This window comes from Nycticebus coucang, unplaced genomic scaffold (assembly GCF_027406575.1).
Source record: "Nycticebus coucang isolate mNycCou1 unplaced genomic scaffold, mNycCou1.pri scaffold_60, whole genome shotgun sequence".
Taxonomy (NCBI): domain Eukaryota; kingdom Metazoa; phylum Chordata; class Mammalia; order Primates; family Lorisidae; genus Nycticebus; species Nycticebus coucang.
Window position 1 is genome coordinate 99,457 of NW_026515587.1, and position 20,826 is coordinate 120,282.

Consider the following 20,826-nt stretch of genomic DNA (forward strand, 5'->3'; position numbering starts at 1 on the left):
TTCATTGATTATCTAATAAAATGTCTGTTTTCTTGAATATTTGTTTTTTCTAGTTCTAAGGTTTTGAATATCTCACTTCATTTTCTCCGAAAAGACATGTACACATGAAAGGTAGATGTGAAAGAACATTCTCCTAATTGGTAAGTTTCTGTTAGTTTAGTTACTCTTGAAAAGGATATTGAAAATTTTCAAATGTATAAGTTGAAAATTACTTTTTTACATAGTCATAATTACTCCCAAACTGGGACAGATCATGGAGTGTAAACTAACCAAAATTTACCATTTATAAATAAGTTTATGAATTCACTGGAGGGAAATGTTCATCTCCACAAAACAGCACAAGCATTCCTGAAAGTCACTGGCAGTGTAAGAGAACTCATTCCGATGTCTCTCACACAACATATAATTGCAGACTGCTATTTTTATATTTGCTACCCACGTGTTCTGTGTTTTAATTAAACAATGAAGAATAATATATGTTTTCAACACAAAAGTTTAAATTAATTTTATCTGTGTAGGAGAGATGTTGAACAAGCGAATCAGTAGTCACTTTCCATTTTCCTTTTCATTCCCTGCATTATGAAAACAAACTATGTAATTTCCTTAAGAAACTTCTTCTGGGTTGAAAAAGGCCAATTAAAACTCTGTTGGTTGAGTTATAAATTTCCATAAACATTCCTGAGAACCATTTCAAAATATTGATCAAAGCCATTTTCATAAGATTACTTTAACCCAAGAATTCTATATTGAAGAATATGTTAAAGGCATATAATTTGAAAATTAAGACTTGTGTAAAAATCTTCATAACAATATTAATTATAATAGAAATATTTAAAATTCCAAATTCAATTTGTTAAATAAATGGAGATTTCCCTAAGGTGAACTTCTAATATAGTTATTAGAATTATGATTTAAAAGAATATACATTTAATTATCAGTAATTGTAATTACAATTAAGAACTTATTTTATTATTTCCAAGAATTTTATACCGCGGAAGACTAAGAAGACTTCTCTCCTATTAAATATCAGATGATATGTCAGCAATGTCAAAAATTCTCCAACATATAAATAAATAAATATTTCAAATAAATAGTTCCAAATAAATAGTTCAAATGTTTCTTTAAAGCTAGGATTTCATACCTCAAACTGTGGAGTTTTTGCTCCGATTCACATCTTTGATGGTATAACTGTAAGTTTATTCCTTTCGTTTTAAATAGCTTCATTTTTAGAAAAATAATCATAGTTTCCAGTGCTTTGATATTATCTGTAAGTTTTTTATAATAATTTTTATTACGTTCTGCATGGCTCTTACAGGACAGAGCTGTGTTTTGAATTTCCAATTGGTTAAAAGAATCTGTATCAGGATGAAAAAAAAGAAAGAGAATACAGGAACACTTTTTATATATAAAGGGCTTCACATTCTCACAGTCACTCACTCACACATTATACATATATAACTCAGTGGGTACAGTGGCGGACATGTGATACTGAGCTCTGCAGAACTAGACAGGACCTCTGCTCTTATTTAGCTTGAAGTAAAGTGGAAAAAAAAAAAGACAAAACAGTGACAATTATTAATTCAGATAGATTCTGTAAGAAAATTAGTATGTTATGTAAGAGAATTTAATCTATACTGGGCCCAGGGAAGATTTCTCTGAGGAAGAGATGACCATACGGACAGATGAAGGATGAGAAGCAAGCAGTAAAGTAAAGCAAGAATAAAAGCATGCTGGCCGGTCCATAGCATGTGCTGAAGTTCTACTGCAATCTCCTTCTAGCCAAGACAGAGGAACAGGTGTGAATTTTCCCCCTTACCCCCCCCCCAAAAAAAAACCAGCCAAAATACATTAAACAGTTATTATTAAGACAGTAGAATTTAGGCAACAAAGACAAAGATCTTTGAAAAATAGAAAACAAGAGAAGGAAGCCTTGGGAATGCCCCAGATCCCTGCCTTAACAGAGTTTTCAGGAAAGCACACCTGGAGAAAAAAAATAAAAAAAAAGAAAAAGCCTGACCTACACGCTACCAGACTCCCCTAATTGTAGTTGAGTAAGGAGAGTCTGAAAAGACCAAAGCAGGCAGTGATCACAGGATAGCAACTGAAGAGGAGAAAGCAGTATAGTGAAAGAATCCTGGAGATGTGTGGAGATTCCCCTCTCAGGTATTTATCAGAGTAGTCAACTGTGCATGTGTGCTAGGAATTATTTGAGACTAAGAGAAAAATTATCTAAACAACATCAAGGTCAACCAAGCCTGGTGCTCATATAGTGCCAGGAAGTGTCCATTCTCATAATGAAGGATGGAAAAACACAGACTGCATAAGATAATCATGAAATAGGTCTTGCCTCTTGCGTAGGGTATTATCTCAAATTATAAAAGCAACAGCAGAAAGGGCCAAGCTGTTTTAAAGTAACGCAACCCTATCCCTATGTAAATCTTAGACATGGAAGAAATTAAAAATTAAAAAAACCTGTACTGATAGATGTGTAAATTGTAATGTCAGAGAGGCAGACTACACCAGATAGGAAAAAAAAAAAAAAAAAAAAAAGATTAGATATCATGAAAGAAAATATTCACAAAACTGAGATATTTGTGATCTATGAGAAACCTTTGATGAAAAAATACTTCTAATTATCCAAAACTTCACAAAACCACCCAAAGGGCACTAGATGTCACTAGGTTCAACAAATACAGACATATCACAGATTTACTCACAGATTTATCCACCTAATGTATATACATATAATGTTAGAAGAAAAACAGTATTTAAATATACAATACACATATAAAATAACATTGTGGATTGTTCTCTACTTCATAATAGGACCGTTCAACAGCATGCTGTGCATGTTGTTTTATTAATAATTCACAAACTTCTGTTACTTTTTATATTTCCATCAGTGTACATCCTGTTTGTTACATATGAAAAGATTTCCTCTGCTATTCTAACAATTTTATTTTCATCTTTTAAGGCCTTAGCCTGCTACATGAAGCCTTCATTGATTCCTGCTGTTTCACCAGATAAATAGGCATCTCCATCCTCAGGGCTGCCTTAGTACTCTAGTGTCATCTCTACTGCAATGTTCCTACCTAAACTGTAAGTCGTTTCTTGCCATGTCTCTAACCTTTGCCCCTATACTGTAAGCACAATATTTCAAAACTTCTGGAACAGTCTTTATCTGTTTTACTCAATAATTATTGATGCTGTAGCTGGAAGGAATATAAATAAAACTGTCAAAAATGAGTTTTCCAGCGATCATGTCTGAGTTGACACTTAGATGAGCCAAATTAAAGGGCGTAGGGGCCAGGAAAGGATGAGAGCAGGAGAGGAAGCAGAAAGCAAGAGAGAAAAAATCCTGAAAAAAACATGTATTTGTCTACAGTATAGGGATTGGTGAGCCAGGCATTCTAGAAGCTCAGGGATGCCAGAAAAAAATGCAGACAGGGAAGAGACAGCAGAAATCCTTCTATGAAATTTCATGGTGCTTGGATATTAATATTTCAAAGAGATATTAATTATCCCATTTTCACCGAAGTAAATCACTCTAAATTCTATATGGAAGATGAATTTCAGTAAAACACAAGTGAATGGCAGAAGATGAATTACAAGGAAATATTGGAAAAGAAAGGCAATGTGGGCCTGAAATAAGTGAATGTTTCTTGGAAATATATTTGGATATCAAATATCAGTGCCCCATATAGGATGGATGTTTTTATCAAATAAATAAACACATAAACCCTGGTTTTGTATTTTAATTTTTTCAATATTAATAAAAAACATAATAAATATCTGTGGATATGCCTATGTAATACAAAAGCCATTAGGAGTATCATAACAGCTTTCAAAGAGTTTGATGTTGCAGCACTTATGTGATGGAATATTATAAAAATCAAAATAAATTAAACCAAATATACTTGTGTCAATATGGATTGATCTCACAAATGCTGAGCAAATAAAAGAAAGTCACAGAATGACATATGAAGCCTGACAATTAAGTTTACAAACTCACAACCGTGTGCTTACGTTGGTAGTACTGTACAAGCCCCTCATTAACGTTTCATAACCTTGGTGTATCAGTGTCTCATGACTCTGTTTATGTTGACTGTCTTTCAGAATGGAGTTCATTATCAATGCTTTTACAGTTTTGGTGGGAGTGAAAACTAATGCAGCCTCTTTGGAAAGAAGTATGGAGAATCCTCAAAGAACTCAAATCAGACCTTCCAGATGATCTCACAATCCCATTACTAGGCATCTACCCTCATATCAATCTGAAATAATAAATAAAATAAGATGGCTCTAAAAGAAATGAAGTCTTTAAAAAAATCTAAACTAAATGTTAACAAATAAAATTCAAAGATATATTAAAAGGATAATACCTTATAAACAAATGAGGTTTATCCCAGGAACACAGGGTTAATTTTACATTCAAAAGTCCCTGTTATTCACCATATTACAAATCAAAAGTGAATTATAGGACCATATCAGTAGATGGAGGCATGAGAAAAAATTTAATACTCATTCTTTATTTAAAAACACTCTCAGCAAACTAAGAATATAAAGGAACTTCTTCAGCATGACAAGGAGCACCTGTGATAAACTTTCAGCTAACAGATGTCATGGGGAGAACTGAATGCTTTCTCTCTAAGACCAGGAAGAACATAGGAATGCTACTTTCAGTGCTGTCATTCAGCATTGCACTGAAGATTCTGGCCAGTACAGTGAGCCAGAAACAGGAATCAAAGGCATCCTAATTGGAAGGAAGAAGTAAAACGTGATCTTTATTTACAACCATGATCACATACTAGGGTGAGTGAACTCCAACCTGTGAGCTAGCTTTGTTTTATGATAACGCAGATGTTCATTAATGTCTGTATTGACTGCTCTATGACCACTCTCATACAATAATGACAGAATTGATGAGCTACATCAGAGTTTGTTTTACAACAGGTTTAAAATATTTACTATCTTTTCTATTTCTCAATAATTTTTTATTAAATCATAACTGTTTACATTAATGCATTTCTGGGGTACAATGTGCTGATTTTATATATAATTTGGAATGCTTACATCAAACTGTTTACTATAGCCTTCACCTCACTTACTTACTTATTGTGTTAAGACATATTTATACTCTACTCTTAATAGATTTGACATGTACCCTTGAAAACCCCCCAAGTTACCTGACCCCTCCCCTCACTCTCCTCTTTCCTCCTTCATTCTGGGCGATAGCTGTGTTTTATCTTTCATATGAAAGTGGGGGTGATTGCATATTGGTTTCTCAAAAGTACTGAGTACATTGGATACTTTTTCTTGCATTCTTGAGATACTTTACTAAGAAGAATATGTTCCAGCTCCATCCATGTAAATACAAAAGAGCTAAAGTCTCCATGTTTTTTTAAGGCTGCATAACATTCCATGGTATACATATACCACAGTTTATTAATCCATTCATGGACGGTTGGGCTTCATCCATGATTGGGAAATTATGCATTGGTTGCAATAAACATTCTGGTGCAAATATCTTTGTTGTATAATGATTTTTGGTCATCTGGATATAGGAGAGGAATTGGAGGATCATATAGCAAGTCTACTTTTGGTTCCCTAAGTGTTCTCCAAACTTCTTTCCAAAAAGAATGTATTAGCTTGCATTCCCAACAGCAGTGCAGAAGTGTTCCCTTTTCTCCACATCCATGAAGAAAGTAGTTTGAGAAAGCAAAGCTTTGACAACATAGAGTCCATTTAGAAAATCTCAATGAATCTATCAAAGAGGTACTACAAGTCATAAATGAGTTAAGTTGATGATACAAAATCAACATATAGAAATCACCTGTATGTCCAAATACAATTAGCATTAAAATATAAAAGCAAAAATGTTTAAAATGTCATTTATAACAACATAAAATACAGATAAATGCAATAAAATAGGGAGGACATATATACTCCATAGCACAAAATGTTAGCTGAGAAAATTAAATATGACCTTCACAAATAAAGTAATGCACTTTATTCAGGAATGAAATAATTCATTATTGTTAAGAAGTCAATTTTCTCCAAATTAACCTATAGAAGCATCATGAGCACAACCTAATTCCTAGTAGGCCAGTAAGTTGTTTTTTGTTTGTTTGTTTTTGTAGAGACAGAGTCTCACACTGTTGCCCTTGGTAGAGTACTGTGATGTCACAGCTCACAGCAACCTTCAACTCCAGGCCTTAGGTGAGTCTCTTGTTTCAGCCTCCTGAGTACCTGGGACTACAGGCACCTGCCACAACTACTGGCTATTTTTTATTTGCAGTTTGGCCGGGGCCAAGTTTGAACACGCCACCATCGGTATATGGGGCTGGCACCCTACAAACTGAGCCACAAGCGCCACCCAGTAACTTGTTTTTAATTGACAAGCTATTCTAACATTTATGTACCAAAATAACCCTGAAGAATATAACCAAATTGAAGGGGTGCTTTTAGGAATTGTATGAACCCTTATTAACTAGAACAACATGAAACAGGCACAGCTTTAGTGTCCCTTATCCAAAATGCTTGAGAGCAAAAGTGTTTCAGATCTTGAAACATACGTACACATAAAATGAGATCATCTTGGGAATGAAACCTAAATCTAAACACGAAATTACCCCTAGGTTTTATATACATCTTACAATAGTCTGAGAATAATTTTCTACAGGGTTTTGAATAACTTTGTGCATGAACAAAGTTTGTGTACATGAGGTCAGGTATGGAATCTTCCACTTTTGGTATTATGTTGACACTCCAAAAGTTTCACATGTACAGCTTGGCGCCAATAGCACAGTGGTTATGGCGCTAGCCACATACACCGAGGTTGGCAGGTTATAGCCTGGCCCAGGTCAAGTAAATAACAGTGACAACAGCAACAAAAAATAGCCAGGCATTGTGGCAGGTGCTTGGAGTCCCAGCTACTTGGGAGGCTGAGGCACCTGAGAATTGCTTAAGCACAAGAGTTTGAGGTTGCTGTGAGTTGTAACGCTATGGCACTCTACTGAGCACAACATAGTGAGACTCTGTCTCAAAAAAAGGAATAAATAAAAAAATTAAAAAAAATTCAGATTGAGGAGCCTTTCATATTTCAGAGTTTTGGAATAGGGATGCTCAACTTGTATAATGGCAGCCAAACTTAAGATGGTTTGACTTAGAATTTTTCAACTTTTTGATGGACTTATTGGGGGCATTAAATGGATTTTTAATTATGATGGTTTTATCAGGACATAGCTGTATATTTGAGGAGCACCTATAGATTAGTGGTACACAATAGAACATCCAGAAACAGACCAGCATGTGTACAGACAACTTGTTTTCAACAAAGGTGCAATGTCAATGCACCAGAGCAACAATGGCTTTTATGGCATATGAACAAACTGGAGTTCCACATCCCCAAATTGAACTGAAATCCATACATCAAACCATGAACAAAGAGGAACTCAAGAAGGATTATAAGCTTAAATGTAACAACAAAAACTGTAAAACTTTTAGATGCATAGGAGAAATTATTTGTGACCTTGCACTAGGTAGACCATTCTTAAATAGGACAAAACAAAAGCCATTATTAAACAAACAGATAAACCAGAATTCATTGGAATACTATTAAAAAATGAACACTGGGAAACATTTTTTGGAACGTTTGGAAACATTCCTTGGAATGCAAACCAGGAAAGATTCCTTGCAAAAAACAAAGCTAGTAAAGAAACTGTATCCAGAATATATAAAGAACTCTTAAAACTCAACAAAGAGAAGAACAGTTAAATTTTTTAAATGGCAAGAAATTTGCAAAGACAGCTCATTGAAGATGTACAGATGACAAATATGCACATGTTAGGATGCTCAACATTATGAGTCATTAGGATGCCGTGTATTGAAACCAAAATAGTATGCGCAAAGCATGCACATCAGAATGTCTAAAATTAAAAACAATGATATACTGAGTGTGAGGATGCAGAGAGAATGGAACTGTCATGGACTGCTGTCAGGAATGGAAAATGGTACAAATACTATGAATACTATGGAATGTAATTTAGCAGGTTCTAAAATAAGGGAATATAAAACGCCAGGAGGAGAGTGCTGTGGGTGATGAATTTGTTAACTCTCTTATTATGGCCATGGGTTCACTTGTATATTTCAAAACTTACGATATTGCACATTTCTTCATATACTAATTACGCCCCTCTGAAGCCACTGAAAGCAGGAACAAACACCTAAGACAGTGGCCGAAACACACAAAGAAATAACAGCCAGACACAACTCTAGCAGGATAATGCTAGAGTTGAGATCTCTAATCTTATAATAATGAGAAGTGGTAGATGTATTTTCAACAAGGATTTTTAACACGATGGGATCCTCATTTTTAAAAGTACAGTAGGCCCTCCATAGTTGACCACCTCCCTGCATTGACCACCTCAATTTGACCTCAAGTTGACCACACATCCACCACACATACGTATCTGTACAGTAGGCCTAGTTCCTTATGTTGGCCATCTCCATGTGTTGACCAGTTCGTTATAGTCCCTTGAGTGGTCAACTCACAGAGGATTGATGATATATATAATGGTTGCAGAGTAGAGCATGGCCTCAGGAGATGGGGTTGTGAGGAAAGCAGTTCTAAGGTTACCGTAGCATTCTGAGTGGGAGATAATGGCAACCTGATGTTGGGAAAGTGTAAGAGAGAAGTAGGGTCAGCAACACACGTGGGTGCCATTTACACTGAGAGAAGTACAGTGGGATTCTCAGAACGCTTTGACTGAGTTCATAAAATAATGTAGTTCTCATTCTACATAAACATAAAGCACATTTCTGAGATTAATGTTACCATAATACATGTGTGCTCTACGGTGCAGTGCTAAGCAATGCATATGCTACTGTAGGACACATAAAAAGGCCTTACACTCATGCAATGGTCCTACCTTTATAGTGCTTTCCATGTTGTTTAGCAAGAAATGTCAAATTCTTATAATTAACGGAAGGAAACTCATAATCCTCTGAGGCTCCCTCAGATGACCAGGTTAAGTCATCATGGTCATCCATAGTGTGTATTTGTTTTTTCACCTATAAAATAAAGAACAGTGCTTCAAAATGTCCCCCAAATGTTTACAGCATAGTCTAAATGTACAGAAGTGATAGTTATCCATTTTCTTTTCTTTTCTTTCTTTTTTAATAAGTCATTTGTACATAGATCATAAACACATTTATGCCATTTCGGGATTCAATGTGTTGATTATTTGTACCACTTTACCTCTTTTATGTTTACATAGATGGAGCTGGAAAATATTCTTCTTCGTAAAGTATCTCAGGAATGAAAAAAATTATTTATTTTTTATATGAGCAAAACCACAGATATTTTGTAAAGTACTGATGTGTGCTAAAAGGATGACACTTTTACCTATGGCTATGGTTCCTTAATCAGTTTTTAAAGGAAATGTCTTTATAGCAAAAGACTCTTTTTACTTTAACTTTATATTTTCAAATTATGACATATTTGATGATTTTTTAATAATACCTTGTTCTTGTTCTTAGATGTTCTCTTTGTAGGCCTAAAAAACACAAATAATTCCTTTTAGCAAATAGGAAATATACAAAATGCAAAATATCTAAAACAATTGCTGTTTAATAAAATATCTGCTTTTGTCATTTATTTCTCCTACTTACAGAGTTTTTAGGGTTTTTAATACATAATGTAAAATCAATCATTTTCTACAAGAGGGATTGAAGTATAAACAGTAACATTAAGAGACAAAGAAAACATACTACATAACATCCTAACAAAGAATTACATTTAGATTAAGCCTTCTGAAAAAGAGAAAGGACAAGCATACTTCTTGCATTATTTGATAGAAATATACCAGGTGTTTGTCACTCTCCTTTTTAATAAATATGGTAATTTACAGGCACTAATACTTATTTTTATTTGAATTATCTAACATACTTATATGAGGGAAATTCTTTTTTTAATAATGTTAAATGTTTGTAATAATGTTAATAATGTTAAATTCAAGGCCAGAAGCTGTGGCTCACACCTGTAATCCCAGCACTCTGGGAAGCAGAGGCAGTGAACTGCCTGAACTCATGAGTACAAGACTAGCCTGAGCGAGAGTGAGACACTGTCACTAAAAATAGCCAGACATTGTGGTCGGGGCCTGTAGTCCCAGCTACTTGGGAAGTTGACCAAGAGAATCGCGTAAGCCTAATAGTTTGAGGTTGCTGTGAGCTGTGACACCATAGCATTCTACCAAGTGTTACAAAGTGAGACTCTGTCTTAAAAAAAGAACAATAATAATAATAATGTTTTTCATCTGTACTTTCACAACTTACTATGTAACTATATGTAGTATTTAAAGCACTGTATATGTATTTAATTAATGTGAATCCTTACAGAGCTCTGTGATGTAGCTACCCTTTTACAGATGTTATCATCCTGTATGGTTTTATAAAGGAGGAGACTAGGCTCAGAACACCAAGTAATTTGCCCAAGCACATACAGATGGTCAGTAGAGACCACACATTCAAACCCCAGAATTCTGGCTCCAACACATGAGCTTCATACCCTGTTGTGAAAATCAAATTTATTGTCAACTGCTCTTAAATGATAGGATAGTAGATAAATCCACATAATCATTCTTTTTACGGCGATAATTATAAACAAAATTTTCTAAATCTCACATATTTTTTAAAAACTAAAAGCCTTCATATGGTTGTATCTAGGCAATTAGAGAAACCTACTTTCAACAAGTTCAAAACTTATTTTTCTAAAGAAAATTCCTCATCAGCACGAAATTATCTATTCCACTGTTTATTCTTGTATTCAACAAATACTTATTGAGTACACAATACACGTCCATGACACTATTGGTACAAAGAAATGTGGTTTTCAAGCTTTATAAATTTATGATACAAAAAAGTGTTATCTGCGATAAACTGTCAATCATTTATTTTTCTATTGTACATAATCAAAATCTTCCCTTGTCTAGGCTATAAAGGTAATACCTTTGATAATTTAGAGTATCTCATAAAATCACAATGCTGCTATTGTTAATGTCATTATACAATGTATATTTTTATCTCCACGAGATAAACTTCATTGAGATAAAGGAGTGTATAACCAAGAGGTACAGAAACACACCTCTCGGTTTACCTTCCAGTTTGGGGCCAAAAATTTCTGTGAAAACTGTAATGTTGCCACAATACTGTAGTGAGAACAGGGAAGACAATATTCTGGTTTTCCACTTAAACATCAATGTTAAATTTGGTGTTAAGCCCACACAATTGAACCATCTGTGCATGGGTTTTTGCTGGTGTCAGTCAGAAACAAAGGCAATCCGCAGTCAATGTTGGCCTTTCCAGAGCCACATGAAGAAAAAAAGATTGAGGCAAATGACGTTAGGGTTATTTGAGGCTACTTAGGAATTTGGCGTGTTCTCCTTTTGGTAACAAAATTTCTCCTCTGATATTTGGACCAGAGTTTTCTTTTAGCATTCCCTCCCTTTTTTTTTAGAGGCCACGATTACTGCAGTGCTTGTGTGGGAGTCTGTCCCCACAGGGACACTTGAAAAACTTTTTCATGTCATTGAGCCAGTAGAGGTCGTGCTGCTCACTGACACAGGTCTCCAGCACATGGAGATCGGCGTAGGTGCCCATCTTGCATGTCACGACTAGACACTTCACTTCTCTGATGTTTCTCATCTTTTCTTCCATTTTTTTTTTTTTCACCAATGCCTCAAAATAGCATTTATGCAGCTCAGCCTCAGCCTCTTTCAGGACACCTGTGCACTTTGACTTTACTTTTAGAATTTCCTGAAATTACTCAGATTCCAGTCAGGCAAACTGCTCTCTCCTTTTCTTCATGGCAGGCTCCAATTCATCCTCAGCTTGGGAAGAAAACATGGTGTTCTTTTCTACACATTTCACCACTCCCAGGGTATCCTGGGAATCCTTTTGTATCATTTTGAGGCTATTTTGGTGTGTTTCTTTAAGAAGCTGGCCTTTGCTCTTAATTTGGTGACAGCAGCCAAGTTTTTTGTTTCTGCTAAAGCACTCAGTTTTGGTTTTGGTGGTTGTGACTCATCAGAAAAGAGAACGTCATTTCCTTTTGAGATGCCACACCCCATCTTGGGCATCCACCTGGTCAAGCTGCCTTCCATCCTGGGGAAATCAGTCCCCATCCATGCAGATTGATCAGTGGGCTATTAAGATGAGGATGGCAGAGCCAGGCTCTTGACTTTATTTGAGCCTTGGAGAAATTGTCTCCAAAAAGCTTCTGATTTCCTTTCCCTCATCTACAACATTTGCTGCTTCTGTTGTTTTAAGAGGGCCGATGCCAATACAGACTGCATGGCAGGTTTGGGGCTTCCCATGATCCCTGTAGTCATGGCTTTGACTAAATGCTACCGGCTTCTGGCTCCACTCAGTGGCAGATCCCTCAATTCTTTGAACTCCTCAGAGCAAGACAAGCTCTTCTGGGGCATTCTGAGTATTTGTTTTGTTTCCTGAATGATCAAGTCTGCACCTTTGACAACCAGATTGCTCCGAGTGGTTTGAATCATCTTCGTAGGCACAACAGCTGCTGCAACTGAGGCCACATAGGACGCGGAAGAAACTCCTCAGTGGTAAAAACCATCTTGACATAGCCATTCTTCAAGGCTGGTGACTTTGCAGGCAAACTTCTTTGGAATTTATCCTCTGGATAAGGTGGACTGCAGGTCAGCCTGTTGTGCACTGAGTTTCCAGTACTGAGCCTGGATGTGACACTCAAGTATTCAGAGTTTCACAAATTAACCATCTGTGCATGAGGTTCTCCATTCTTTTTCTTTGCTTTATAGGTTTCAAGATCAAGAGCTTCACCCATAATTAAGAGATTCTGGGGATGATCCATAGCTAAGGACACCTTCTCTGAGCCATCCTTGGGCTTCACGGGGTTAGCATTGAGCAATCCTATAAAAGCACCTTGTTCTATCTTCAATTTTATTATTAATTTATTTATGTATTTATTTATTTTTATTGTTTGAAATTTATTAAGGTTACAAAGAATTATGTTACACTGATTGAAGTTGTTAGGTAAACTCCCTCTTGTAATTGTGTCCGACCCCCAAGAGGTGTGGCATACACTGTGACCCCTTACCCTACTTCCTCTGCCCCTCTCCCCATCCCTCATTTCCCTATCCCCCACCTTCTATTAGACCACTTACAGCCTTCATATTAGAATTGAGTACATTGCGTTCTTTCTTCTCCACTCTTCTGATGCTTTATGAAGAGGAATGTGTTCCACCTCCATACAGGTTAGTAAAAAAGATGTAAAATCTCCATCTTTTTTAATGACACAATAGTATTTCATGGTATACACAAACTACAGCTTGTTAATCCATTCCTTGGTTGATGGGCATTTAGGTTGTTTCCACAGTTTGGCAATTGTAAATTGAGCTTCAAATGGTCAGTGCAAATGTTTAGTACAATTTTTTTTCCATGTGGCTAGATGCCTCATTAAGGAAATGCAGGACCAAATGGGAGGGCTAGTTTGAGTTCTTAGAGGATTCTCCATACTTCCTTCCAAAAAGGTTGTATTGGTTTTCAGTACCACCAGCAGTGTAAAAGTGTTCCCTTCTCTCCATATCCACACCAGCATCTGCAGATTTAAGACTTTGTGATGTGGGCTATTCTAATTGGGGTTAGGTGGTATCTCAGGGCAGTTATGATTTACATTTTTCTGATGATCTGGGAAGATGAGCATTTTTCAAATGTTTCTTGGCCATTTGTCTGTCTTTGTCAGAGAAGGTTCTGTTTGTATCTCTTGTCCCGAGGTAGATGGGATTGTTTACTCTTTTCTGTTGATTAACTTGAGTTCTCTGTAGATTCTAGTTATCAGTCCTTTGTCAGATTCATGCCCTGGCAAATATCTTTTACCATTCTGAAGATTATCTTCTTGCTTTCCTTGTTGTGTCCTTAGTGATGCAGAAGCTTTTCAGCTTAATTAAGTCCATTTGTTAATTTTTGTTGTTGTTATGATGGGCCCTGAAGTCTTTGTCATAAAATTTTTCCCTAGCTCAACATCATCAAGAGTTTCCCCCTATGCTTTCTTCTAAGATTTTTATCATTTTGTGTCTTATATTGAAGTCTCTTATCTATCTTGAGCCAATTTTTATAAGGGGTGAAATATGTGGGGCAAGTTTCAGTCTTTTCATGTGGTTATGTAGTTTTCCCAGCACCATTTTTTGAAAATTAATTATTTTCCACACTGTATATTTTTGTTTGGTTTATCAAAGATCAGATGGCAAGAGGAGATTGGTTTGATCCATTGGTTTTCAATTCGGTTCCATATGTCTATGCCTCTATTTGTGTGACAATGCCATGGTGTTTTGTTTATGGCAGATTTGTAATATAGCCCAAAGTCTGGTAGGGTGATGCCTCTGACTTTGTTTTTATTACTAAGAATAGCCTTAGCTATATTGCTTATTTTCTGGTTCCATAAAAAATGAAGTACTATTTTTTCCAGTTCTTCAAAATATGTCAGTATTTTAATCACCATTGCCTCAAATTTGTAGATTACTTTGTGTAGAATAGGCATTTTGGCAATGTTGATTCTTCCCAGCAAAGAGCATGGTATGTTCTGCAATTTGTTAGTATGTTCTATAATTTCTTTTCCTAGGGTTTCATAATCCTTTGTGAAAAGATAGTTCACCTCTTTTGTTAGGTATATTCTTAAGTATTTAATTTTCTTTGAAGATACTCTGAAGGGAATTATGTCCTTGATTTGCTTCTCAATCAAGAGAAGCTGAACAGCTTAGTTGTTACTGGCATATACAAGGCTACTGATCTTTGCAAAGTGATTTTATACCCTGAGACATTTCTGTATTTCCTGATAACTTCCAGGAGTGTTTGGTTGAGTCTCTAGGTTTTCTAAATATAAGAGTATATCAGCAGGAAAGAGGGAGAGTTGGACCTCCTCTGCTCCCTTTGGGATGTCATTTATTTCTTTCTATTGCCTGATGGTATTGGCTAGAATTTCTAGAACTATGTTGAGTAATAGTGGTGAGAGTGTGCATCCTTGTCCGGTTCCAATTCTCTTTGGAAAAGCATTCAATTTTACACCATTCTGCATGATGTTAGCTGTGGATTGATGTCTTCAATCATCTTAAGAAATATACCAAATATGCCTATATTTTAAATGTTCTTGTTAGTAAAGAATTCTGAATTTTAACGAATGCTTTTTCTGTCTCTATTGAGAGCATCATTTAGACTTTGTTTTTATGGATAGGATGTATTAAATTTATGAATTTACATATGTTAAAACAACCTGCACCCCTTGGATGCAATCTACTTGATTGTGATGCATACTTTTTTTGAAATGAGTAGCTGTAATCTATTAGCTAAGATTTTATGGAGTATTTTTCCATCTATATTCATTAGTTAAATTGGTCTGAAGTTCTCCTTGTTTGTTAAGTCCCTTCCTGGTTTTGGAATCAAAACAAAAGTGATATTTGCTTTATAGAATGTGTTTGGGAAGGCTCCAGCCTTGTCAATGTTTTGAAATAGGTTCTTCAGTATAGATAGAAGCTCATCTGTGAAGGTGTGATAGAATTCTGTTGTGAAGTCATCTGTTTCTGGGCTTTTGTTGTTGGTGGTTGTGTTAGAAGCTTTGTTATTGTTTCTGCACACTCAGCATTTGATATCTGCCTTTTCAGGAGATCTATTTCTTCCTGGTTAAGTCTAGGAAGATGGCATGATTGCAGCTATTTGTACATTTCCTCCACATTGCCAAATTTCTACACATAATTTCTTGTAGTAGAAGAAACTCGACCAATACCTTTCACCCCTTAAAATAATTGACTTAAGATGGATAAAAGATTTAAATCTAAGACATGAAATGATAAGAATCTTAGAACAAAGTGTGAAAAAAGTTCTTGATGATGTTGGACTCAGGAAAGATTTTATGACAAAGACCTCAGTAGCAACATGTAAAATGAACAAATGGGACTTAATTAAGCTGAAAAAACTTCTGTCCAGCTAAGGACACAACAGGTAAAGCAAATAGACAACCTTTAGAATGGTTTTACACATGTTATGAATCTGATAAAGGTTTGATAATTAGAATCTACAGAGAACTCAAATTAAATCAACATCAATAGAGCAAACAAATTCCATCTACTACTGGTCAAGTGATATGAACAGAACCTTCTCTGAGGAAGCCGATGAGTGGCTAATAAACATATGAAAAAATACTCATCTTCCCTGATCAATAGAGAAACGCAAATCAAAACCGCCCTAGACATCATCCAGATCCAGTGAGAATAGCCCACATCACAAAGTCCCAAAGTTGCTGATATTGGTAATGGGGAACACTTTACACCCTAGCAGGAACTGCAAACTAATGCAACCTTTTTGAATAAAAGTATGGAGAATCTTCAGAGAACTCAAATCGGAACTTTTATTTGATCCTGGAATCACATTAATAGAGATATAACTACTCAGAAGAAAAAAAATATTTTTTAATAAAGACATTTTCACTAGATTGTTTACTGCAGCTCAGTTTACATTTGCCAAGATTCTGAAACAACCTGAATGTCCATCAACTCAGATATGGATCAAGAAACTGTGGTATGTGTACACCATACTTCTCAGTCATTTTTAAAACAGAGAGTTTACATCTTTGATATTAACCTGGATGGAGGTGAAATGCATTCTTCAGTAAAGCATCAGAAAATAGAAACAAAAATATCCAACATACTCAATAATAGTATAAAGCCAGTAGACAATCTAATACATGTCCACATAAGAGAAAAATCTCGTTTCAGTTCAAGTTGGGAGGAAGGGGAACAAGGGAACGGGCAAGAGAAGGTTGGAGGGAGATTGGTGTGCTCCTACTTAATAGGCAGAATGTAAGGGTACATGGAACACCTCTTGAGTCCGGGACACAACTACAAGAGGGACTCTACCTAACTAATGAAAATAATGTAAACAAATAATTGTTTATACCCTCACATTACATGAAATTAAAAAAAAAGAAACAGGAAAAGAAAAGACCTGATTATCATTTTGTCCATGTATATAAATAAAGACCAAAAATGACTGAAATTTCAAGGGAAGTATGTACTGTGTGATAAAAGTCATCCAAATTTAGTATATTTTATACTCATTCACTATACAAAGTAAATATTTATGTTAAAATTTTGAATTCCATAATGGAAATAAAAGGGGAAAAATTGCAAGAACAATCTTATTGTATAAATAATGTAACATGAGATCTGTTGAATAATGTGATGTGGTTCATATTGAAATGCATAATCTTTTAAAAGAAGACTTGCTGCATTAGTAGTACTGGGTTTTACCACAAGAGTCAGTAAATTAGCACATGTGAGCCAAGCTCAGCCCATTGCCTGCTTTTGTCAGCAAAGTTTTATTGGATCACAGGCATGCCGGTTCCTTCATTTTCTATGACAGATTTTGGACTATAACAAAATCCATATGGCCCACAAAGTCTAAAACATATTTACTCTCTGGCCTTTTAAAGGAAAATTTGGCCAAGACTAATTTTATTAGATTAAACAACCTCTGATTTAATCATTTTTACACTTTATTGAAATGTATATATGGAAAACGAGTGCCCATGTGCAATCATTTGCTGATTTTCAGACTAATTTGAGGTTCCAATAGTTGAGCACTCATGTATTGAGAACAAAACCAAAAATATAATAACCTCCAACCTTCTTGGTTATAAGCTAGAATTCCAACAACATGTAGCTGCCTTTTGCAACTCAGCAGATATTTAAGCAATTCTATCAAAATTTGGTTATATGTATTTAGTTTAGTGAAACTAAATACTTTAGCATACTTTCATTGGGAAATGATTAGTATACTACAGATTCACCTCATTTTAGATTAGTATAGTACAGATTCACCTCATTAGTATACTACGGATTCACCTCATTTTAGAAAATCATTGTATGCAACATTACTTTATGGGTGTGGTGTTTAAGTATTTCCTTACTGACACGTATTTAGACTATCTCCAACTTTTGATATGACAATGTTATAATAAACTTCTGTAATACACATATATAGATAACGTAGTTATATAAAAGTCCTTGACATACATAATTAATACTATGCATTTTAACAAAGGTTATATATATATATTAGGTACATACATATTGGTTTATTTTATGTATATATCATAGATAACGAATGTTCTTAACACGTTTGTGTGTTTACATGGGTCACATTGTCCTGTAGGATCTAGCTGCAGAACTGGACCTCTTAGATTCAATGAATGACATATTTGAAATTTGATGCCCATTGCTAAATTAACTGTCAACGTGGATTTACCGGTTTATCAACAAATAGTGCATGACAATAAATTTTCTACACATTTCTCAGCACTGCTTTTGTTAAACAAAAATATCAGCATGACTGAAAACAATGATCTCCCATTGTTTGTAAATTTGCATTGTTCTAATAGCAGGCAAAGGCTGAAAATCCTTAGGTTAAGTATACAACTGGTTAATTGTGAATGTTAGTCCAAATTAAAATTAGTTTTCTTGTACAGTAATAATTATCTACTATGAAACACCGCTACAGGCTCACCTGTCCCACTTTTCATTCTCCTTCCTAGAAAACTGCTGATTGTAGGTTTCTCCAGCCTTTCTTTTTTGAGTAAATCCATCATCATCACTGTCATCAGTTGCAAAATCACAGAGGTATTTAGATACTTCTATCTCATTAGCTTCACACTTCTTCCTTTGTTTTTTAACCTTGATGAAAAGTTTAATAGAAGGGATAATTGTTACTACTTTAGTCCATAAAAAGAAATTTTTTGTTTTGATTGATTTTATCACTTTACTTTGTTATGATTAGAGCCAGCAAAATATTTTGTTATTACTTTAATTTTAGCATTACATTTGAGTATTATCACATAATTGTGAGATATAATTATAACTTTGTTATTTAAATTGTTTGGAGAATCTGCTTTATATCACTTTGAGTGAGTCAAAAAGAATTTTTCAAAATTTCAAAAAGGGCCGTTCTTAACTTTGTCATTCCCTTTTCCTGTTGGTATTGAATGAATTTTCACCCCATTTGAGTGTCAGAAATTGAGAAATAAAAAGACAAACAAAAGATGCCACCTTCTATCCTTTCATTTATTTATTTGTGTACTTATTTATTTATCTAAAAGTATTATGGGGGTACAAATAGTTTGGTTACGTAGATTGCTTTTGTAATGTTTCAGTCATCGATAGAAGTATGTCTTTCACCCAGAGAGTGTTCACTGTACCTGTTAGATAGGTTTCTGCGTCCCCTCCCCCTGTCACCCCCTGCTTCATTTCTATTGAGGTTTACTTCACATGTGTGCCCATCAATTTAATTCCAATTTAGTAGTAAGTACATGTGATATTCATGTTTTCATTCTTGAGATACTTCACTAAGGATAATCGTCCCTTCTAATAGGTCCCTAGTTATATCCACATTGTTGCAAAAGATATTAAGTCATTCTTTGAGGCTTAGTATTCTATGGAATACATGAACCATGTTTTATTAATCTACTCATGAATTGATGCACATTTTGGTTGATTCCCCATCTTTGTAATTGTGAATTGTGTTGCAATGAACACTTGAGTACAGGTATTTTTTGATAAAATGACTTCTTTTACAAATTTGGAGGCATCACATTACCACCTTCAAACTATACTACAAGTATAAAGTAACCAAGACAACATGGTTTTGACACAAAAATGGAGACACAGGCTGATTAAACAAGACAAAATACCCATATACAAAACCATCCACATATAGACACCTGATCTTTGACAAAGCAGGCAACAACATATGTTGGGGCATCTCTCCCTTTCAATAAAAGGTGCCAGTAATATTGTATTTGTATAGCCATATGCAGAAGAATAAAATAGGATCCATACTTCTCACCACTCAAAAAATTAATATAAGATGAATCTTATTTGATCATAATGTATGATTTTTTTTCTTTTTTTATTAAGTCTTTTGTACATAGATCATAAACACATTAATGCCATTTTCAGTGTGTTGATTACTTATACAAATTGGGAGTGCTTACACATCATATTAATCAACGTAGCTTTCACCTCATTTACCCAATTATATTATAAGGACATTTGTGGTCTACACATGATAGATCCAACTTGTACTTGCAATGTGCTCCATAGGTGTGGTCCTCCTTCTATCCCCTACTCTCCCTCCCACTGCCTCCCTTCCCCTCTCCCTCCCCTTCCCTCCTTCATCCTAGGCTTAAGTTGTGTTTCATTTTTCATATGCAAGTGTGAGTGATTATAAATTGGTTTCACAGTAGTACTGAGTATATTGGATACTTTTTTTTTTTTTTTTAATTTGGCCGGGGCTGGGTTTGAACCTGCAACCTCCGGCATATGGGACCGGCGCCCTACCCGCTGAGCCACAGGCGCCGCCCTATATTGGATACTTTTATTTTCATTCCTGAGATACTTTACTAAGAAGAATATTTTCCAGCTCCACCCATGTAAACATAAAAGAGGTAAAGTCTCCATTTTCTTTTTACTGCTGCATACTACTCCATGGTATACATATACCACAATATATTAATCCATTCATGGGTCCATGAGCACCTGGGCTTCTTCTGTGAGTTGGCAATTATGAATTGAGCTGCAATGAACAATCTGTTGCAAATATCTTTATTGCCAAATGATTTTTGGTCCTTTGGATATACACCTAGAAGAAGAATTGCAGGATCAAACGGTAGGTCTAAATTTAGATCCCTGAGTGTTCTCCAAACTTCCTTCCAAAAGGAACATAATAGTTTGCATTCCAATCAGC

The 20,826-nt window shown here is 35.2% G+C and overlaps 1 protein-coding gene across 1 annotated transcript in view; it reads right to left on the reverse strand.

Moving 5' to 3' along the window:
• Nucleotides 1-77: 77 nt before the first annotated feature.
• LOC128579504 (ankyrin repeat domain-containing protein 26-like) overlaps nt 78-20,826 on the reverse strand; it is a 71,249-nt gene continuing 50,500 nt past the window's right edge. The window contains exons 9-13 of the mRNA XM_053581566.1: nt 18,592-18,758; nt 9,521-9,554; nt 8,928-9,069; nt 1,142-1,355; nt 78-165 (exon numbers count right to left, since the gene is read on the reverse strand). Coding sequence (XP_053437541.1) covers nt 78-165; nt 1,142-1,355; nt 8,928-9,069; nt 9,521-9,554; nt 18,592-18,758 — 645 coding nt within the window. The remainder of the gene's footprint in view (nt 166-1,141; nt 1,356-8,927; nt 9,070-9,520; nt 9,555-18,591; nt 18,759-20,826) is intronic.